This window comes from Hippocampus bargibanti, linkage group LG18 (assembly GCF_051943395.1).
Source record: "Hippocampus bargibanti isolate YZ-2025 linkage group LG18, ASM5194339v1, whole genome shotgun sequence".
NCBI classification, from domain to species: domain Eukaryota; kingdom Metazoa; phylum Chordata; class Actinopteri; order Syngnathiformes; family Syngnathidae; genus Hippocampus; species Hippocampus bargibanti.
In genome coordinates this window covers 1948925-1972566 of record NC_142751.1, presented here as the reverse complement: position 1 = coordinate 1972566, position 23642 = coordinate 1948925, and the positions used below count along the sequence as shown (strand labels likewise).

The 23642-nt window shown below is 39.8% G+C and overlaps 1 protein-coding gene across 2 annotated transcripts; it reads right to left on the bottom strand.

Annotated features, from left to right (window-relative positions):
- Positions 1 to 1498: 1498 nt before the first annotated feature.
- On the bottom strand, positions 1499 to 23506 carry LOC148884198 (phospholipid-transporting ATPase ID-like). Of its 2 annotated transcripts, XM_089019752.1 has the most exons (29): positions 23224 to 23506; positions 22270 to 22334; positions 21114 to 21196; positions 20804 to 20862; positions 20618 to 20731; positions 19821 to 19919; positions 19642 to 19703; positions 18197 to 18269; positions 16131 to 16201; positions 15953 to 16035; positions 15701 to 15859; positions 14690 to 14778; positions 14014 to 14207; positions 13730 to 13938; positions 13599 to 13642; positions 13334 to 13499; positions 13064 to 13252; positions 10628 to 10743; positions 10390 to 10554; positions 9727 to 9838; positions 9458 to 9563; positions 6972 to 7122; positions 6689 to 6872; positions 6385 to 6608; positions 6215 to 6298; positions 5867 to 6112; positions 4219 to 4357; positions 3968 to 4098; positions 1499 to 3393 (listed from the first exon to the last, which is right to left on the bottom strand). In XM_089019752.1, exons 3-29 carry the CDS (start codon positions 21166 to 21168, stop codon positions 3130 to 3132), a joined length of 3588 nt encoding a protein of 1195 aa, XP_088875878.1. In that variant the 5' UTR covers positions 21169 to 21196; positions 22270 to 22334; positions 23224 to 23506; the 3' UTR covers positions 1499 to 3129. The 2 variants fall into 2 exon arrangements, with proteins under 2 accessions (XP_088875878.1, XP_088875879.1); XM_089019753.1 differs by lacking the exons at positions 20804 to 20862; positions 21114 to 21196; positions 22270 to 22334; positions 23224 to 23506 and having other exon boundaries at positions 19821 to 19933.
- Positions 23507 to 23642: the final 136 nt, after the last annotated feature.

The window sequence follows — 23642 nt, the reverse complement described above, 5'->3', positions numbered from 1 at the left end:
TCACGGACTGGTACGGGGTGAGTGAACAGATGTTAGGGCGATTTTATGATCTGGCGAAATGATAAGACATAAGAATACTTTGAAGAAAACGACGTAAACGGCATTTAAGTGATAATAGGAAAATGAAGCTTCATGAATCAGTAGTATTTTTCGAGTCTTCCATGTATTCCATTTCACATTCACTGGTCTATGTTTCCTGTCACCTAGCTTTTAGGCATGAATATCATTTAAAAATACTACATTCGATAAGATGAAAATACGGAGTGGAGAATTTCATTCGTGTCATGTTTGTGGTCAGAATGGGGCTATTTATAACACGCCTGGCATGGCCCATTCCTCCCACATGCGGCGGGATCATGCGGTGACCTTCACTGAAGGACGGTGATCCATCTGACTTCATGCTTGGTCCAGCAGGAACATGCATTAAATTTTGACTAATATCACTGTATGTACCATTTGCATTTTAATTATCTCAGCGAAAGCTAATTAGATATACAGGTAACATCCGACTTACGACCACCTCAATTTACGAATTTACGACCACGACCTCCAAACCCTATTTTAACATTTTTAATTCTACGACTGGCACCGCAACGCGCTAGCAGGCCGGCAACGTGTATGACAATTTTTGCCAGCCAGCCAGCATCTCACTCTCACACAGCAATTGACCGCATGGTGGCACCAGAGGGGGGAGTTTGCGAGTCATGTAGCCTCTGAGTCTCTATTCAACATTTTGAATGGATTTCGACTTACTGCCATTTTGACTTACGACCGTTTGGTCGGAACGGAACTCGGTTGTAAGTTGGATGTTACCTATAGTTGATTTTTCCCATACACCTTTATTTTCAGAGATTGAAAGTATATTACTGCAGATTATTTCCCTCACATTTGCTGATGGACAAAAAGCTGTTCTAGGTCTGCACCATTGTGGAATACCAACAAGTGATGTCATCATTTGCAGTCCCAGAGGACAGCTAAGTAATGTTCATTAAATAGAAAATATGTTTCCTTGTGCGAGAATGAGATGCTAGCTGGCTGGCCAAAATTGTCTTGCAAGTTGCCGGCCTGCTAGGGCGTTGCGTTGCCAGGTGTAGAATTAAAATTTTAAAAATAGGGTTGTGTGGTCCTAAGTCGAGCTGGTCGTAAGTCAGATGTTACCTGTGTATATATAATTAGCTTTCACTGAATTGAAAGAATAATAGCTATTTACTTAGTGCATACCGTCATGGCTTTTTAGTCATTTGAATATTTATCGTTCCCTTACATTGTGTATGTATTGATCATTCCGGGGGGAAAAAAAACAAGTACAGTAAAGTCTCGTTATATCGATATCGGTTATATTGATAGTACTGCTTATTCCGATACAATTTTCATTTCCCGTCAAATTTCTAGTCTTTTTATGTATAATTGGTTCCGTTTATTGTCAATATGAAGCAATTCATCCATAGATTAGATAAAAGCTAAAACGATTCATAAAATGATGGTGACAGATACAGTATTCCTTTAAAAAGATACCAACTTTACTGGCTCTGGTGTACAATTAAAATTATTGTGTACAATTAAAAACCAACAACACTCCCCCTTGGTGGTATTTTGGTAGCATTGCAAGTGGTAAAAATACTTGATATAAAGAAAACAAATCATGGCGTCACATTCACACAGAATAAAACCAATATTATGTTCAACAACCTTCTAAATAATTAGCATGTAAACAACAAACTCAACACAATGAAAATAACTCAAAATGCACAAATATGGCACTTGGATAAAATTGGCAGTTCAAAACAGAGAAAAACTAACATACACACAGACTCTGGATTGGTTGCCGGGCACAAACATTCACACTCCTATACATATTTCTGGCCAATTCAATATACTGTAGACTGGGTGTCAAATTCAAGGCCCGGGGGCCAAATCTGGCCCGCCACAAATTTTTTTTTTGGCCCGCAAAAGCAAATCAAAATTGTGAAATTCCATGATGCCTGCTAAAGTCCGAACCAAAATTTCAATTTGTCATATGTAAACCACAATAACAGCAGTGTCTTAAATAATGTCTGCCCGGATGCCCGGGTTGTGCAACATTTACATCAGGGGTACAACTTAGATGCGTCTCCGCCCGGTTGGCCGACAACTTTTTCAAGATTTTTTTTTTTTTTTTTTTTTTTTTCAAATCAAACGTTTGCTTTATTCCGATTTCAAAATCTTCGTTCAGTTTCCTGCATCGAATAACTGTGCTTCCGTGTGCATTTGCATATCATTTTCCAAAGTAGACGCAAAGAGAACACAAGAAAAATGGATACGTTGTTAGTAATCAAGTCAAAACCTCAGCCCCAGAAGAAAAGAAACTAACAAAATTGACGCTACAAAACGTATATTGAAACCATCGTGAAAAGAGGAGTTCACGTGGCTTGTAGCAGACGACACAACGCAAACATTGCATTGTGCAACATGCCGAACAGTGTATGGACAAACGACAACTGGAGCAAAATCATCAGCAAGCGATAATTACCATAAATTAAGCAAGGGAGAATTTGTGGTAGGTACATCAATTATTTCATTTTAAAGCGTTGTTCTGTTATATATTCTGATTATCAATCCTTAATACTTTGCAACATTGTTTGTTTGTTTTTTGCGAAGTCGTCTTATTGGTTTTTAAGTTGTGAAAAATGGGGCAGGCAACTTTATGGCTGGCCAGGTAACTTTTCAGAGTGTTCTGCCCTGGTGTCCGGTAACTTTTTGTCATGAGTTTCAGACATTGATAACAGTAATTATTTTTTAATTCAAATTTGAAAACTTTGCTGACGAAGCCTCTTGGATAGGAGGCGAAACGTCCGAAACCTTCAAATTTTTACAGATGACGGCTGAAGAAACCTTCTCATCGAATTTGAAAACTAGTTATTCATTTATTTGGTGTGTGCTCTATATGTCATATGTGGAAGATGGGAGGAAACCGTAACTCCAATGTAGCCCATGGCAAAAAAGGAGCTTGACAGCCTTGCTGTAGACTCTTCAAAGAACCTAAAATATGTATTTTTTTTTAGAATGTGAGAGGAAAAGCTTCATAATGACATCACTCACGCCCTGAATTAAAATCCATGACATTTCAGCAGTGAGGCCTAATTGTACCTTTTATCTAGTGGCGCTTGGCAGTTCTGGCTCCTCTGCAATGGTTCGGTAGTATTGGGGCTGATTCTGCGCCAAAGGAGAGTCTGTTTGTTTGAACAAGGCGGGCCGATGCTTCCGTGGACGTAAGAATCTTCGGGATGTCACCAGGTCACCGTAGCCTTGCGCGTGAGAGAAAGCGTAGCCCGATTGCCTCGTGCTAATTCGTCTCACCGGCGGACGACGAGGCGCAGGGCCCGGTAGCTCCTCCTTGTGCAATTTATCTCTCACCTGTGAAATAGCAAGAGATTGACATGTTTTAATTCTTAACACACACAATTTCAAACCAAAAAAAATGGAGATGGACCAATAACAAGAAATCCAAAATGGCGCCCAAGTAGACAGACATTGTGCTTTTTTGCGCCTTAAATGGGCGATGAAAAGAAAGCATTGTCAGCACCGATGCGTATATTGAACAGCCGCGGCTTGGAATTGAAGCGGATTTACAGTACGTGGAACAGGAGATGTGAGACAATCTCTATTCGTCAATGGATGCTATCGCTTCATGTTTGCTTTCAATATTTAACTTGTAGCAGATATGCACATTCCACTATGATGTCCCTGGTCCACTGGTGAAAAGGACACTTTGATCATGCTTAAGATTGAAGACTGTGTCTTTTGTGTTATGTCACATTGTTTGTTATTTTGTTTTTTTGTTTTGTTTTTTACTTTAAGATAGCGCCGCGAGAATGGCTGCCTTAACAGTAGCCCCTGTATTTTGTTTTTGCTGCTGTCAAATGTAAATTTCTCCACTGTGAGACAAATAAAGGCTCATGTAATCTAATCCAAACTAATAATTTCATACCTTGTCATTGACGGTGGGACGAAGCTGAATGGCAGTGAAACGGAAAGCCACCACCGGCAGACTACAGAGGAACGTTGTCAAAAGTATAATCAGCCAGACATTAGGCTGGTTCAGAGAGTTCCTCGCTGTACCTGCAGACGCAACCAAATTGGTAAAAAAAAGCCATAACGGTATGCAACACATTAATTTTGTTATTTACCGTCATGACATGAAAATTAAACATTTGTTTGCAGTCAACCGAAGCAACTTACCAATGAAGGGGAATGCAGAGGTGAAGATGAGGAACATGCCATTGCTGTACATGGTAAACGTGGTAGCAAAGTAGACCGCTAAGCTGCCCCACACAAAAAAATGGTTCACGGCCGTCCAGTAATGGGTGTCGAGACACAGCTGTGATATATTGAAAGTACATCGAAATTCTTCAACATATTTATTAGCACTGAATAGACTAAGCAGTGGTGGACCGTCAAAACCTGCAAAGCCTTCTCTGCTGGCCTAAAATATCTGAATCACGAACTGATGTTAATTACATTTTGTCCAATAATTCTTATGAAATAATTCCAAATTGTCTTTCAGATTCTTTTCATTACATTTCCCCTGTTACACTGCTTCCAGATGTGTGTTTTGTATTCCAGCATTTAACCAATCACATTTCAGGCGTCTTTTGCTACCAGGGTCAGAATTCGACCTGTACGCATTCACAATCAGTTCTGCAGGCCCGCGCGCATCAAATGTGCGGATCAAACTGTGGCTCTAACCCAGGGGTCAGGAACCTATGGCTCGCGAGCCATATATGGCTCTTTTGATGATTGCATATGGCGTGCCGATAAAACTAAATACATATTGTCATTTTTTCCCCCCCGTTCATTTCCTGTTGGGGCTGCAGTTGGCGGAAAGCGCAATTTTGTTTGGATGACACTGACCTAGAATGGCCGAAAGCGCCATTTTGATTGGATGATAGTGGCCGTCATGTTGAAACAGGTAAACGCCCCTTTAAATGAGCCCAACTAGTGCACTTCAGCGTGAATGCACCGGAGCATTAGAGGAGAGAAAATGTTCTGATTCTAATTTGCAATGAAACAATAGCATCGATGAAACAGTCGAATGTCAGTGACATTTTAACAAGCCCCATGTTAACGTTAGCATCGACATACTTCTGCGAGAAGTAGATTGCAGATAGCAAGTGTGGAAGCCGTGCTTATGAGCAAGCTAGCAGTAACTTCGACTCTGGACCGGCAAATTGAATTTCATTCCGATCGTTTGCCTGGATTTTTACCAAACACGAGGAACGGAAACCATTCATGTTAACGGTGAGTACTATCACAAAGTTATTTTAAATAATACATTCTGTTATGTTGTTGAAAAATGGCCGGGCGTGTGTGTGTGTGCGTGCTCAGTCGAGCGTTTGTATGTGCGCACGCGCGTGCGTGTGGCTCTCACTGAAAAACATTTCTAAATATTTTACTTTTATGGCTCTTTTAATCAAAAAGGTTCCCGACCCCTGCTCTAACCAATCAAATTTCGAGTTGGCAACCCAAAAGGGGTACCAACACCTTCATGTAGGCGCTGGTCAATATCAAGGTTTCACAAACTCTGCTTAGCAAATCAGAGTTTGCGAAAACTGTTCTGATCACAATCCGCGTGTGACAAGAGCAGACTGGCCAGAGTTAGCACACTATCGGTAACGAGCTGCATAAGCAGATCATGAAGAAAGGTCAGTCACTTATTTCATGGCTAATGGCACCCTCTAGTGGACTTGTAGTAAATCACACCACACTTTTTTTAGTTTGGATTGATTCAGACATAGCACCACTGAAGGCCTAGCGATGAAATCCACGGCCCGCCACTGAGACTCAGCTCACTGAGACTAAAATGCTGAAAAAAAGCTGTATTCCATACCTGGATGCTAACCACAATCAGCAAACATGTCTGCGCCAATAAAGCGATGGACTGATAATCCGCAATGTCTTTGCCGTCATCTCGGACCGTGTCATGCATGGCCGCCCATGGAATGAAGAAAAGAACGAGGGAAATGTAGCAACTGTGCATCATGCAACGGACAAATAATTTCTTGTTGAAATAAACGTTTAGAGGGCCCGGGGAGTAGAGCTGTGGATATTGGAAACTCCAGCGATCATTCACATCCTTTGGAAAAAACAAAAATAGAGCAACAAATTCTTATATCAGATCTTTTTGTATCATGCAGAGGTACCTAATACTGTATATTGAACTGTGATAGATGCGTACCTGGTCGAAAAGACTCATACCGAGTACAGGGAGGGCTGTGTACACGAGGTTGTACATGGTGATGAACCATTCGTCATACACGGTCTGTGAATTAAAACATCGAAAGGTCAACATTGATGACATTAAGATACCAAGTCAAATCTGGTAGCGGTCTAGAGATTGTCCCTCACCTGTGCCGAAAAGCCACAGAAGAAGGCATACCAGAAATGCACGAAGGTGAAGGTGAAATTCTTGTAGAAGAAATATTGCAGAAACTTGCACATGCGCAGATATGACCAACGTCCGTGAACCAGCAGCAGACGTTGGAGATAGCGAAATTGGGCGAAGGAGAAGTCGCTGGACAGTACAGCCTGCATGCCCTCTTGACCACTGATGCCGACGCCAATATGTGCAGCTGGAAGACAAACGGCAAAACGGATAAATGAAGGCTCAACTTGTATTTTTTTGTAGCGTCCGTCAATTGAGCTAACACACCCTTGATCATGCTGACGTCGTTGGCCCCGTCTCCGATGGCTAGCGTGACCGCCTGTTTGTATTTTTTAACCAGTTGAACAACCTGGGCTTTCTGTAGCGGGGTGACCCTGCAGCAGATCACTGTTTGGCACATGCAGGCCGTCCTTAAGAGTTCCAACTCCAAGTTTTTCTCTAAGGCAAAAGCCTGGAGACCAATAGAAAGATGCGGAAATTGAGGATTTCGGTTCTGCGTGGCGAAATGAAGTCAAATAGCAAAAATATAAGAGGATCAACGCCCATTTACCAGACTGTGTCCATTTATAACAAGTGCATATTCGCCATCCACTTTGTCATCATGGACAGTTTCTGTCTTTTCAAGCCAGAAGAGACCGGCATGAGCTTTGGTGACAGTGGCCGCTTCTCCTGCAGAGGGACACATTTTCCTTCTTGCGCACCTAAAATCGGAACAGCATGGACTGAGTGACTCATATTAAAAAATAAATGAATAAAAAATACAAATCATAATAATAAGAATAATAAAAATACTACTACGACAAATAGTAATAAAAGTAAATAATACAAGTAATAATCATAATCATCAATGTAAATCAATAATAATTTGGATAATATTGATAACGGTAATAGTAATATAATAATAATAATAATAATAATAATAATAATAATAATAATGTATGCTAACACTAATGCCAATAATAGTAATATAATAATACGTCTGTGTAAGCTCTCAGTCGTACAGGAGTGGTCCATTGATGAGAAGGTTTCTTCAGCCGTCATCTGTACTTTTTGAAGGTGTCGGACGTTTCGCCTCCTATCCAAGAGGCTTCGTCAGCGAACTAAAGTCTGACTGGTCGTATCGGCCCTATTTATATATCCCTAATGTCCAGACATGGCGGCGCCGGACTGTCAGAATGTCAGAAAGAAAGAATAGGGAATGAAACCAAAAATTCTCAAGATACAAAAAGGAGAGGAGTAGCAGTACCTTACATTGCAGGAGTTTCTGAAAAATTACAAAGAGTCCTTTGGCAACACAAAATTCCTACTTATTTCAAACCGATAAACACATTAAGGCAAAAATTAGTGCATCCAAAATATAGGTTGCCAAATGAAAAACAATCGAATGTAGTTTATTCAATACATTGTAAGAATGAAAATTGTAAAGAGCATTACATTGGGGAGACTCAACAAATTCTCAAAAAAAGACGTTATCAACATCACAGGGATAATACTAGTGGGCCTCAATCGGCAGTACATTTGCACCTAAAAGCTAGCAACCACTCATTTGACGACAATGAGGTTAAACTCTTAGCGAAAGAACATAGATGGTTTGAAAGGGGGGTAAAAGAAGCAATTCTCATAAAACAACTAAATCCTTCATTAAACCGGTCTGGTGGGGTGAGGTTCAATTTGGATCGTTCATACAAAAGCCTGCTTAGGCAACACAGGTTAGGCAACATTGGTAATGCTGATGAGGTGATACCGGTGGGAGTGGGGCAAATAGGCCAGTCGTTAGTCAGGAATGTAGGAACAATCAGTGGGGCCACAGGGAGTGGTCCTCTTCTCCCCCCAACCTGAGAGTAGGGACCTATCATAGCTGTGTCCGGCGCCACCATGTCTGGACATTAGGGATATATAAATAGGGCCAGTCAGACTTTAGTTCGCTGACGAAGCCTCTTGGATAGGAGGCGAAACGTCCGACACCTTCAAAAAATTACAGATGACGGCTGAAGAAACCTTCTCAACAATATAATAATAATAATAATAATAATGGAAAATGGTCTTCTTTTCCTTTCGGTTTTTCCCTTCAAGGGGTCGCCACAGCGAATCAGTAACCTCCATCTTCAGAGGTATGATACGCATGTTTGTTTTGGCCAAGCTTTTACGTCGGATGCCCTTCCTGACACAACTCTCTGTATTTATCTGGGCTTGGGACCGGCACAAGAAGACTTATGTCCCTTTGTGGCTACAGAACAAGCAACTCGCTCCGTAAAAGGCTCCCAAACACAAAATGGTCATCAGCACAGCAACAATCAAAAAAGCAAAACTGTACGCTATAATAATGAGAATAAATCATAAAAATAATAATAAATATGAAATAATAATAATAATAATAATAATAATAATAATAATAATAATAATAATAATAATATGGAATATATAATAAAGAGAATATTTATTATTATTATGATAATATTATTCTATAATAATGAAAATGATGATACATGTATTATTATTATTAGTAGTAGTAGTATTGTAACCCGTTGTGCTAGATAATATCCAAAGCATTTTTTGGCTCGTCCTATTTCAAAAAAAAGACATTTATTGACCGTTGTAATTGTGTGTCATGAGGCATGCCAAATGCATAAAACATATATCTAAGTTTATACATGTATGACTGATCCATGTATGGAGTGAATACAGAAACTGTAGCTTTCCGAATCATGGCATTGCGTTAACTGAGAAATATTGTGATCATTGCCGCATTATAATAATAATAATAATAATAATAATAATAGTACTAGTACTTCTACTAGTAACAATAATAATAATGTGAATAAATACCAATGACAATAATCATAAGGTTAATAATAATACTACTATTACTATTACTATTACTATTACTAACTACTACTACTGCTACTACTACTACTACTACTACTACTACTACTACTACTAATAATAATAATAATAATAATAATAATAATAATAATAATAATAATAATAATGTCATCATAACAGCCTTTTACAAATAAAATACATTAACTCACTTACACAAGCTCCTCTTTCACCCCTTCTTCCGTATTTGCTGACACGGTGAAAATATCTTTCATCTCCTCTCGCAACATGTTGCAAGAATAGCCAATGTTCTCTGCAGTCTCTGATGGAATTTAAGATTTGTGCATATTCAATTTTGCGAAACATGGAAAAAATAACCTGGGGGAGATATTTCCCCCAAGTGTTGGACACATACATATATATATATATATATATATATATATATATATATATATATATATATATATAAATAAAATGATACCAACCCTGTTTATCTCCGGTCAACACCCAAATTTTGATGTCCGCTTTGGCTAGCTGCTCTATTGTCTGAGGCACACCATCCTGCAACTTGTCTTCCACCGCCGTTGCTCCCAGAAGCTAAATTAAAAATAAGTAATATTGAATGATTGTTTTAGTTTAAAAAAATGCTGTATTTGCATTCAGTGTGGATATTTCCGACATTAAATTGTGAAAACCACTTGACGACAAACTATCGAATTGTTGATTATTGAGTGAAATAAAAAAGCGCACTTTCAATCTGCAACAAAACAAGATGTTTGGGTAATTCGCCATACAAACATCTCTAAACATCGCTCTGTAACCTTTGTTTATATTTTGAACTTCCTGATACATCATATCCTGCCTTCCCTTACATGATGTCGCATTTACATTACATCACATCCTTTCGCGTCACACACTGCGCGCCGTATGAAATGCTCTCCCTTCTAGTTCTCTCTTTCTCTAGCGCCATGCTTCCTCCTTAAGCCGACACCGCGATGCCTCCGCTCTCTCCAAGATTAAACCAACTTTCTGTTCTACACCTGGCTCCCTGATAATTTAACCATCCTCTTCCATCAACACCCGTCGAAGCAATGAACCAGGAGCGAACGATCAAAATAATCCAGCAAAGATCAAATGAGTATACCAACCAACAAGTCTTTTTCAATTTCTTCATAAAGTTCATCGAGTTTCTCCTCCCTTCCATCAAGGGCAGTGCTGGCATCATGGTGACGTTGCATCCACTCCTTAATATCGGATTCGTCCAAATGTTTGTAAGCCAGAACCAATGTGCGGAGACCATCGCCTGCATATTCCTAAAGTGATGGGTGAGAACATAATTCATGATCAAAATTTGACCATCCAAAGGAGAAATAAGTATAAACTCACATTAAGATGTCCGGTGGTGACTCCCATTAGCTTGTTGCAGGAGGAATGAAGTCTTTCGTAGATTATGGTGTCTGCTCCTTTGCAGTATAGGGTCAGCTTTCCCTCAGCGTCGCGCACTGGCAATCACAGCGAAAATATTAATGGAATACAAATCAGAATAAGAAAGCCTTCAGTAGTCATACAATGGGGAAATTTGCAATCTACAGCAGCCAAATTTCCCCATTGTGATTCAATGATCAAATTTATAATATGGAAAATACGGTAAAACCTTCAGATACATACGCAAAGATGGATATTATATGGATGGAAACAAACAAAGATGAGACACTGGAACAATTGAAACAAATCATCAAAAATGGATGGCCCAAAGTGAAACAAAATTTTTCAGCAGACGCAGCAGAATATTGGAACTACAGGATGGAGTTATTTGTAGTGGATGACATCATATACAAAGGCAGTAAGATTGTCATTCCAAAGACTTTGAGAAGTGAAATGCTCAAAAAGATTCATGAATGACATCTGGGAATCGAAAAGTGCAAGAAAAGAGCACAACAACTGATGTTCTGGCCTAGAATGCATCACAGATCAAGTGTTGAGATGTACAATTTGCCTCAAATATCAAGCAAATCACCCGGCAGAACCATTACACCCACACCAAGCACCAGAAAGACCATAGCAGAAGGTGCGTGCTGACCTGTTTTCGTGTCAAGGTAAAGATTATCTTTTGGTCACAGACTACTACTCCCTGTATCCAGAAGTTTGAAGACTGCAAGCTAGAACAGGATATGCAGTGATAACATGCATGAAGGCCATATTTGCTCGAAACGGGATTGCAAACCAAGTGTTTTCTGATAACGGTCCACAATTCGTCAATGAGAAGTCCAGAGAATTTGCGAAGGAGTGGGACTTTAAACACATAACCTCAAGTCCATATTTTCCACAATCCAATGGCTTGGTGGAAAGTTCTGTCAAGACTGTGAAACGGCTGATGTACAAGGCAACAGACAGTGGAATGGATTTCTACCAGAGCTTAGTGGTGTATCGCACAACGCCACTCAAGTGTGGTATGTCCCCGGCCCAGCTACTCATGGGACACGTGCTGAGATCCAACTTACCCATCCCGGAAAACCTGCTTAAAACAAAGGAGGGGGAGAAAGTGAGGAAGATCAAAGAACAACAGAAACAAAAACAGAAGTTCTACCATGACAGAGGAACACGGAACCTACCTGAACTACACACCGGTGACCAAGTACGGTACAAAGACAAAACAGACACATGGTCACAGAAAGGGACTGTTTCAGCGTCAGATCCAACCAAGGTCATACAACATTCTGACATAGGAAGGTGCTGTTTTAAGAAGAAACCGCCGAGATCTTGTCAAAGAACCAACCATAGCAAGTCAATGAACAGAGACTGTAACAGAGACTGTAACAGAGACTGTTGTAACACCTCTAATTCCAGGACATGCTATCCGAAAATCCTCAAGGAAAGTCAAACCACCTGAGAGACTGATTGAAACTTTTTAACATGTTTTTCGAAGTGATTATGTGGTGAAAAAAATTATGTGAATGTTTCATTTATTGTTGCAAAATTTGAAAGACTTTATTCAAGTTTAAATTTGCTAATTACTGACATAATTAAATTCATTACATTTGTTCTGTAGCCACAAAGGGACACATGTCTTCTTGTGCCGGTCCCAAGACCGGATAAATACAGAGGGTTGTGTCAGGAAGGGCATCCGACGTAAAAGCTTGGCCAAAACAAACATGTGGATCAAACCTCTAAAGATGGAGGCCACTGATTTGCTGTGGCGACCCCTTGGAGGGAAAAGCCGAAAGGAAAAGAAGAAGAAGACATTTGTTAAAAGTAAATAATTCAATTAAGAAAGGGAGATGTAATGATATGAGCAAATCGTATTTGCATGTTCGACGAGTGATGCCTGGCTATAGATCAAAGGAGCATGCGCGCTGCTGCAAGTCAGTCTGATGAGGGCCTACGAGAGCCACACATATCAATTGCCTTCTCCCTCCAACCAACACAGCCGTCCGAATAAAGAACCTCAACTCTATCCAGAAGTTGTATCATTTACCGAACCCGCTAACACAAAGCAACACACCACCGTCCTACATTTTCCAAGTCTCCGTATTGCAACGCACCTGATTCAAGGGAATGGGCTCATGTCAGACTTCCGCAGAGCTTGTTGATGATGTGATCATTAGGATCAGGTGTGTCCATTGAGCCTGTTCACTTGAATCAGGTGTGTTGCAACAGGGAGACTTGGAAAACATGTAGGACGGCGGCCCTCGAGGACCAGATTTTGACACCCCTGCTGGTGAAAGGAAGACTCCCGCGGCATTATTGATGAAGTCTGGTTAATAGTTCAGGGGGAAATAAAATCTAAGCAATTACGGTAATCCGTATTGTCGTTGGTCTTACCAATGACGGACATTCTCTTGCGCATGTTATTGAAGTCCAAAACAGCCAAAAGTTCATAGACGACTTGTTGGCCCAACTCCACGACGGTGATAGTCTCCGGCGTGCGTGAACGGAACACAAAGCCAAAGTTTCTTGCAGCAGTCACCAGAGCGCCTTCATCGGGGGACTGAGCCTGGTAGTACAATTCCCCTGGTCGCCAAAGAGATATTTAAAATGGCTCCCTTGAAGGATTGAGTATCACACATGGATGGCGGGAATGAAGAAGCTCACCTTCTTTCTTCTCCTCAGGCATCACAGTGTGGCACAGAGCTAACAATCGGAAGAAGGCCTGGGCCTCCAAATTTCCATCCCGGACAGTTTCTGCTAAGCTGTGGTCGTGAAAAACGAACTTTGGATCGGCTAGCCGGTTCCATGAAAAGTCGACCTTTGGTGTCTTCTACCGGGAAAAGTAAAAAAATGATTCCAGGTCAATAAGATAAGACCCGATCAAATTATATCTGCTCTGTGGGCCGCCTCTGATGATATAAAAACTCACCTCTGTTATTTCCATCCTTTGTCCTGAATAGTCTAGTAACTCACCTGAAAAATCAAGACGACCCAGTTAATTTAAATTGTATTTAACTTTTTTATTCTTATTTTCTTTGGGTGTTCCATTCATTTGCTCACCGTAGTTTTTGCCATTGATGGAACACTTATTGAATACCATGATATTCTGCGTCAGAGTGCCAGTTTTGTCGCTGAAGATATATTTGATCTGACCCAGTTCCTCATTCAGAGTGGTGGTCCTCGCCTGAGCCGGAGTGTCAGTCTTGGCGTAATACATCTTCCTGTCCCAGTCGATGTAGAAACTATTCCCAAGACGGATGATCTCCACACTGACGTATGGAAAGAGAAATGTAAGGAAAAGCACTGGATCTCCAACTGCCTTGATTCCAAACCAGAATACATACCTGACATAGAGAGATATCGGTACCACCGTATTGAGGACGATGACATAAGACCAGAAGGTGAGGAATGATGAGAGAGGAGCATCAACGCCGGGTTCCCGAGGGAGGAACACAGTGAACGCTGAGCCTTCCTTGATTTCCCAGATCACATTGCCGATGGTCAGAACGGAGCACATGGAAGCCAAGAAGCCAAAGATCTGATTGGGGAGAGAAGGGAGGGGATGGGGATTCTTATTTAGATGTAAAACTACGATCAAGTCTGAATCATGCAGGGTCAAATGCCAAAGAGTACTAGTTTTAAAGAGGCGGGTTTTGAAAATGGGCCGCGAGGAGGCTTGCCGAATGTTCAGTGACAGGTCATTCCAGAGAGTGGGACCAGCAACAGAAAAGGCTCAATCCCCTCTGAGCCTCTGTTTAGTTTTTGGCACATCTAATAATGACTGGTCAGCAGACCTGAGGCGCCGGGATTGGGAATAGATGAGCTCAGAGAAGTAAGGAGGAGCGAGGCCATTTAAAGATTTGAAAACAAATAATAGAATCTTGAAAAGAACCCTAAAAATTATAGGAAGCCAGTGATGGGATGCTAGAGTAAGAGTTATGTGCTCCGTTTTACGAGTACCAGTCTAGAGGCGAGCAGCAGGTACAGCGACATCACATTTTGTGCTAAACAGAAACTCACACAAAGCACCAAGACATTCATGAGGTGATCAACACTTGTGCGCTTGAATGTCGTCTTTCCGCTATTCTGCATCAGTTTTGTATCCGGACCTGCAAACGTAGTATTGCATTGTTACACAAGCAGATTACAACATTTTTGTCAATTTCACACGAAAAATTCCCACCCAAAAATTTCAATGGCAGTTCTTGGATTAATGTCAGGAAAAGGATCACAAAAAAAAATTAATACATTCTGTACTCAAGATGTATATTGGACATTATCTAAGTTAAAGTTGCATTATGTAAATATGTGAATGGTGGAGGGAGGCTTTTATATTTTTTACAGTTATTGCTGTGTTGTAGTATCCATCCATCCATTTTTTAATCCACTTCTCCTCAACGGGGTAGCTAGTTTGCTGGAGTCTATCCCAGCTATCTTCAGGCAGTATCCAGGGGACACCCTGAACAGGTTGTCAATTGTACTATTGCCGTAAGACTCTGCAGCGCATCGTGAGGACAGCTGAGAAGATCATCGTGTCCACCCCCCACCCCCCTCATTCCGGACCTTTACAACACCCGCTGTCAGGAGACTCAACTCCCTCCTAGCCCTGCTCCTTCCTACTGCCACACTCAACAAACTACATAGTACATGCTACACGCTGTACTATCATCCTGAACCCTATTTTTTTCGTTTTTTTCTGCAAGAGCTCACTTCAACCTTTTTTTTGTTCTTGCATTACTACAGTACCTCACTTTACAATGTCTCACTACCTCACTTTACATACGACACTACCTCACTTTACAATGTCTCACTACCTCACTTTACATACGATACTACTTCAGTATATATTCAGAAATTACATGTATTGTCTGTTGTCAATTGTCTGTCTTTTTAGCCACATTATAACTGCCTTGCACGCTGGGTCGAGAGAATCTTATTTTCATCTGTGATGTATGTTATGGATATTATAGATGACAATAAAGCTGACTTTGACTTTGATCTTACTCGAATCAATTGCAAGCAGTAGTTTACCTCCAAAAATAACCAGTCCAAAGCACCACTCTGTATTTCGCAAAGTGCATCCACGTAGAAGCACTTTGTCATTGTCCAAAGAGTATGTTTGTCCATTTATTGAAAGTGTCCCTTTGAATTTGTCCAGGCGGTTGTTTGGCGATTCGCATCTGACTTCGCCTGCGTGAACATTGAAATGACACGTTATCGTCTTTGAGCATCCGGTAGGTTAACAAGTGTCACTCTCAAATAACAGATCATTCAATTTGTCACCTGTGAAGCCGGCCAGTGCTTCAATGTTGTCACCCATCTCTCCGGTGACCGTCAGTGATTGTTTCACCTTCAGATTGGTTTCGCTGTGGAGCACATGGAGGACCATGAGCACATGTGAAGAATGATGGGGAAAGAATCAATCCGCCATAATTGCCAAACAAACAAATCATCCTCTCACCCATCCAGTTCTGCTGTTTCCACATAGACCAGATTGAGAGGTTCACTGCTCGAGAGCAAAAGAAGATCTGCCTGGAGAAATAAATGAATAAATGAATGGATGAATCAACAAATAAATAAATAAATAAATAAATAAATAAATAAATAAATGGATACATAAATACATGCATCAATAAATAAAAAAAATAAATATAATAAACACATTACATACAATAAATAAATAAACGCACAACCCACAAACGGAAAAACGGACAAACGGACAAACGCACAAGCGCACTCGCACGCGCACTTGCACGCGCACTCGCGCGCACACGCGCGCGCGCACACACACACACACACACACACACACACACACACGCACGCACGCACGCACGCACACACACACACACTCACACACACACAGATACATACATACAGTGACGTGCGGTGAGGTTCATGGCTGGTGTGGCACTGACGTCATCACAGTCAGATTTACAAACATATGAACTGCACAGTGAGGGATGAGATAGCTTATTCACAATTTGATTGGCAACAGTTAACGTGTTTTGTTTAAAATGTCATGTCAGCGTTCTTTATATAAACTTTAGCATCGGAAAAAAGAATAAAAAACGTTATTGTGTTACGTTTACTTATAAATGAAGTCCAAGTCTCTCTGTCTCAATGGAGATCACTGCCAGTGAAGAAAGTTGTCCTTGATCAGTCCAGTTGCGACTGTATGTTTTCAGTATTTTGTGCAAAGAATGACCGCTCCACTGATGCTGTAGTAGATGGTACAGTGAGCACGAGCTGGAGCAACTTTGTCGCTTCAGGAATAGTTTCAATGAGATCCTTCTTGGCCAAAAAGCTGAGAAGCTGTCCAGGAGATTTACATTCATCCCTCACCTTTTGTGAACTATACAGTCCGGTGTTGGTCTTCCTTTAATTATTATCTCCTGCTTCGATTGAAAGTCCAGTTTTGAAAATTATTTCAATTTCGATTTGTAATCCACCATTCTGAAAATTAGGCCAAGCAACACGAAAAAATGACTCGATTGTTGCACTTTACTTGCTAACTGTTTACTGTAGCTTGCTGTCACTAATTGTTTTATTCTGCAGACGATGAGTCGCAAGAAGAATCTCTAATCACCAGCGACCCCTGTCATCAGGCAGGAGAACTGTGTGCCTCACCTCTGCACACAGTTTTGATAAAAATAAAATAAAAAAATAAAAAAATAAAATAAAATAAATACTGTAGTACAGTGTTTAGAATGTACAGTGACTGTACATTATATACACCAGCTAAACTGTAGAAATTTAGTTCATATACTGAACGTGTTTGAACACTTTAATAGCGATATGCAGAGGGACAGCAATGCGGTCTCACTGCAGAGCAAGCCAGCACAGTTAGCATAGTGATTGTGCAATCCATGGTGAGGCTCAGCCGGCTGCTGCCTCACCGCTCGTGTCTACTTAGTATTTGAACGGTAAATGTGAAAATTCAGCGATTTTAAAAAGACATCGAAAAATGGTCAAGTTAAATTGAAAAGAACGTTAAAATACAAATCACTAAATAAATATAACTGTTTAATTTATTTTGTCATTTGATATTTCCACTATGACAGGTTATGCACAGCCTCACCTGCCTCCTTTTACTGCACGTCACTGCATACATACATACATACATACATACATACATACATACATACATACATACATACATACATACATACATACATACATCTGGAAATGTAAATTTCTCCACTGTGAGACTAATAAAGGCATATCCAATCCAATCCAATCCAATCCAATACATACATGAATTGATGCATCAATAAATAAAGAAATAAATAAAATAAATACAATAAAATTCATTAAAAATACATAAATAAATTAATTGATAAATAAATAAATGTGTGAATGGATGAATAAATGAATAAATGAAAAACGAATAAATTAATAATAGATTAATAGATTAATAAAGAAATAAATCATTCAATTCCAAAAAGTAATTAAACCCAAATTGTCACTTAAGTCCAAAATCATATCGTGACTTGTAGATGGATGAATTTTTAACGTCGTGACACTTACTGTGACAAACTGGTTATTTTCCAATTTAATGACATCTCCAACTTGAACATTCATCCATTTTTCACTTTGAAGTCTACCAGGACAAAAACAAATAGATACGTATTTCATTCTATTGTCATTGGGATAAAACGCATACTTTCTGACTTAAAGGGCAACTGACACCATTTTTTTTGTTTCCTAATTCACATCTAGCATCTAAAATACCCAAAACACGCAGGCTGATATTTTTAGTCGAATGCAAAACACCAATATATGACTTAAAGGACAACTGACGTCACGTTTTTGTTTCTTAACTGACATCAGAAAAACATTTTATAGCATCTAAAATACCCAAAACATGCTGTATGATATTTTTATTCAAATGCAAAACACTAATAAAAATGACTTAAAGTGTCCAAAATCTGCAAGAAATTGAGCTGCGAATTGGACATTTTCAGAAAGTCCCGCCCCCAGTTCGTGACGTCACGCCAAGACGTCTTGCATTTCTGGAGAATCCAAACAATGGCTTCAGATTCGGAGAATAGGCTTTCTTGTTCCACATCCAGTTATGAATATGATTCAAATAGTTCTGAAGAGGAAAGCATACATGTTTGCAATCGATTAAAGAATTGATTTCGTGCCATTTTGAGGCAACATTGGGGGGAAATGTCTCACCCAAAAAAGAGGCACAAAATGGCGACCTCCTGTGGCCACCTCAGGTTCCACAGGCTGATAAATTCCTTATATGGAGCTTGGACGCTCACTTCTGGCTGCGTTTGGGTGCAATACGGTTTTCAGACCAAACATGTACAGCAAAATACATTGACGTGATGGTGTTTTTTTTTCCGGTTAGGGGCGTTCCTTTAGTGACGTCACATACGCACTCGTCACCAACTCAAAAACAAGACTTCCTGAATATTCAAAGCGAGTCTTAAAACGTAAAATATAGCTACATGCGATGGAATCTTATTAAAATACGCTCAGTAGAAGTCATTTGAAGCCATTTTACAAATTATGGACACAACTTGGTTGTTGTCCTTTAAAGTGTCCCAAAACTGCCACAAAATGAGCTTGGAACTGGCGAGATTCAGAAAGTCCCGCCCCCTTGTTCATAAAGTCACGGCAGGATACTCCTCCACAAACTGCCTTGCTCCAGAATAAAAACAATGGCTTCAGAGATTTCAGATTCGGAGAAAATGCTTTCTTGTTACCGTATTTTCATGACCATAAGGCGCATATAAACGTCTCGCATATAGCTCGATGCGGTGGAATCTTTGTAAAATGCGCTCAGTAGAAGTCATTTGAAGTGATTTTACAAATTATGGACGCAACTTGTCCGGATGTGTCGCTTGTCCTTTAAGACCACATGGAAAAAAAAACCCATGTTTTTTCAATATTAAGATATAATATGCAAAATAGTATTTAATTTGCAATAAATATAAAATGAGAAAAAAAGAATTACTTACTCTCCGTCGATAAGGACGCTTACTTTACGATTGTTCACTTGTTTGTCACTCTTGTGTCTGTTCTGTTCGATGTATACAAACACAATATAAAATGAATAATGAAAAATGCTAAAGACTGACATTAGTATGATATATATATATATATATATAAAGATTATCATTGAGTCACGCTGACTCACAATGTCATCGGTGGCGTCTTTGACTGCTGTGATGGAGAGAACCAAAACAAGCGGGACGGCGGTGGTGAACCACGAAAGCGAGGCGATTTGGGGGATGAGCTGCAAAAACACGCCTACGCAAATTAAGACACGTAGCACTTTGCATGACACGAATATGTCACATACTCGCCGCCGCCATGTTGGAGGTCGGTGCGTGATGATTAGGTGCTTTGCGCATGGACAAACTGAGAAATTTGCTTCATAATAATAATAATAATAATCTATTTCATTTGTAAGCGCCTTTCAAAACTCTCAAACTCTTTACAGTCACTGCATCAGTTTTTCTGTGGGTGAGCACCCAGCAGTGGGTGAGCCAGCGTTCACTCAACCCGGAAGTACAGTAAAGTCTCGTTATATCGATATCGGATATATCGATAGTCCCGGTTATATCGATACTATTTCTATGCACGCACGGAGAAAATTACATGCAAACAGGGTCGGATATATCGATAGTCTCGGTTATATCGATATTTTTTTCCCTTGAATATCAATATAACGAGACTTTACTGTAACTCATATAGATAGTAATATGGCTAGCGAATAGATAGCTAATAGGTAGTGAATAGATATCTAATAGATAGCCAATAGACAACCAGCTAAATAGCCAGCTAGCTATCAGCTAGTGCGCCGGATAGATCGCTAACAGATAGCCAGCCAGCTAGATAGCTAATAGGTGGCTAAAAAAATTGAAATCTTGCATGTGGGACTCATGTTGTCACGAGTTTGCACAATCACGTGATCGGTCCGATTGGGCCTACCTGAAGTATGAAGAGGAAGAGGAAGTAGCTGTTGGCAAGCCTCCTGAACTGCTCGAAAAGGTTCAGCGGCAGGAAGGTGAAGATGTTGTACTTGGATGTCTTGATGGCATTATTCTGAAGAGGGATGGGATGAAAAACGAGCGCCATTGCACGTGGGTTGTTCTTTTTTCAACGTCGGGTACTCACGGCGTAGTGGTAGGATAGGTTGAAAGGTCTGTCATTCGCCCGCAAGCGTCTCTCCTCCTCTGTTGGTTAAGAAATAGATCAAAGTCAGCTTTATTGTCAAATATGCTAATATGCATGACATACAGCACAGATGAAATTACTGATGGCACCAGAAAGGGGGGGGGGGGGTTTGCCAGTCATTTAGCCTCCAAGTCTATTCAACACTTTGAATGGATTTTGACTTACAACCATTTTGACTTACGACCGTTTGGTCGGAACGGAACTTGGTTGTAAGTTGGATGTTACCTGTATATACAGCGTTTGTGCTGACCTTTCTGATGCTTCTGCCCACACAGCTGACCAAAGCAGGACTCCACCGATCCCATTTTATCACTGTTACTGCAGATTATTCAGCTGGGAAAAGAAAAAAAAATATTGTACTTGTAAGAAGGTAGATAGAGTGAGATGCTGAGAACTGTTAGGCTATGGGATCAGAGATTTGCAATTTTACATTTCAGTATTTTACATATTTAAATGTAAAATTCAAATGTAAAATTCAAATATATGAAATGTATCTTCAAATATGAGTGTTGGTGTTGTTTGTGTCCCCCAAGGATATAATCAGTGTTTGAAATAACGTCTGCCCGGTAGCCCATACAACTTTAAAAACGTCTCGGTCCAGGTGGTCCACAACTTCTTCAAGAAAAAAAAAGATTTTTCTCAAATCAAACATTTGTTTTATTCAATAAAGCAAAAGCTACAAGGGAACCGCTACAAGTCACGTAGACACCTCTTTCTAAGCTACTTTCAAAACTCTCAATTACACTTAACAGTCATGGTATAGTCCGAACGAACGTTCGCTTGGCAATTTGCATACTCGGCACCGGCAGCCAATCAGAAGCCTGTTTCGTGCTTCGGACTATACCGTGACTGAAACGTGTACTTGAGAATTTTGAAAGCCCCTTAGAAAGAGCAGTCCACGTGGCTTTGAGCAGACAACACAATGCAAACATTGCATTGTGCACCATGATGACAAACGACAACTGAAGCAAAATCTTCAGCAAGGGATATTTACCATAAATTAAGCAAGGGAGCATTTGTGGTAGGTACTTCCTTAATTTAAAAAAATCCTTTATACTTCGCAACAATGTTTTTTTTTGCGATTAGTCGTCTTATTGTGTTTCAAGTTGTGAAAAATGGGGCAGGAAACTTTATGTCCGGGCAGGCAACTTTTCAGCGTTGCCTGCCCAGGTGTCCGCTAACTTTTTGTCATGACTTTCAGACATTGATATAATATGTATAAAAGTTGTTTCGATGTACAATGCAATCCAATATTCATGAAGTGATGTGTTCAACATGTTAATCTGATTGAATATTTAATGCACAAAATTAAAAAACGAAATATCCCCAGCTTCCTAAAATAAAATTTCACCAAAAATATTTTTATTTCATAGAACTTGTCGTGTTTGATAATATTCACCACTCACTTAATAACATTTAATCATAATGCTGTGGGATTTTGTTCCATTTGACTTCTCTTTAGCTCAAACACCTGTCAATCACACAAAAAGAAACAACAGATTGAGGCGGTTAAACTTGGCACATATTTGACCTCTAAACAATATCAAGCATCTCAATTGACTGGGAATGAGGTGGGGGTGGGGGGCAAATCTTGGGTTTCAGGACCAAACCAATGCAGCCACTCCCTTTTCAACCCTTTGCACCCAAGTAAAAATGATATGACGGATCGTTTATAACCACAAAGATTATACATGTTGATATGACCCTGGTCCTTTAGTTTACTTGTATCAGGAGCCAAAGACGGAAGCGCTTATATTGGTTAACAACTAAAAGGTTAAATGGAAATGAAAAATATGGTCTAAAACACGAGAAGCATCTTGGTATTTATTTATTTATGTGTTTGTTTATTTATTCATTTATAATGTTGGGCATTTATTCATTTATAATGTTATGTTGGACATTTATTTATTCATTTATTTATTTATGTATTTATTTATTTATTTATTTATTGTTTTATTTTTTTATTTATTTTATTTTTATGCATGTCTTTATTTTTTTTTGTCTTTTTTTTATTATTTTTTTGTATTATTTTGTTTTTTATGTATTTATCTATATATTTATTTATTGTATGTATTCAAACATTTATTTTTGTGTGTGTGAACAATGAATACGATTGGGTTCCATTTCTGTCCACTTAAAAATACCATTGCATTTCATAAAAGTATCACTGATTTCCAATAGTTTTCTGCCACATATTGAGAGGAAACTGCAATTCATCCAGGAAACGACTGTTGATTTGATTTCTTGCGTTGAGAACGAACAACATAGCTCAAGATGGTAAGACATACACTTCAGAGTCATTACGTAGCATCTGTTACTTTTCCAGTGGTTGAAACAAGAGATGAAAATTGTAGACGTACCTTCAACAATAACAAGGCTGGTATCTCTTAAGGTCTTCACAGAAAAAATGGCCGGAAACAAGAAACACTTCCTTGAACTGCTTTAAACAACGGCTGGCAGATGGGACTTCACTGTGGACTTCCAGACTTGGTACAGAGTTCTGAACCATATGGCTTTGTTGATACCCCAATTATCGGATGAAAGCTCCGCAGGATAGAGCCGGTGTCTCGTTAGGAGGCAGCTGGAGTCGAGATATTGTATTCCAAACAGGAAAAACTGTAGCAGTGAGTGTCACTGCTAACCGCTTGGGTAAACAATAAAGCGATCTTTGGACCTAGATGGTGATACCGGGTGGGTAGTAAAACAACAGTAGAAATGAATTAGTCGGACCAATCAGAGCAGACAATGTGGCTTTGACTTTGACAGAGCAGGTATGCAG

What these genes read in the sequence shown, in the direction of transcription:
- LOC148884198 (XM_089019752.1), bottom strand. Translation starts at nt 21,168, where the DNA reads ATGGGATCGGTGGAGTCCTGCTTTGGTCAGCTGTGTGGGCAGAAGCAT. An exon ending in TGGGCAGAAGCATCAGAAAG is followed by an intron (nt 20,863 to 21,113) that starts GTCAGCACAAAC and finishes CTTAACCAACAG; the next exon opens with AGGAGGAGAGACGCTTGCGG. An exon ending in TTATAAATGGACACAGTCTG is followed by an intron (nt 6,873 to 6,971) that starts GTAAATGGGCGT and finishes ATTGGTCTCCAG; the next exon opens with GCTTTTGCCTTAGAGAAAAA.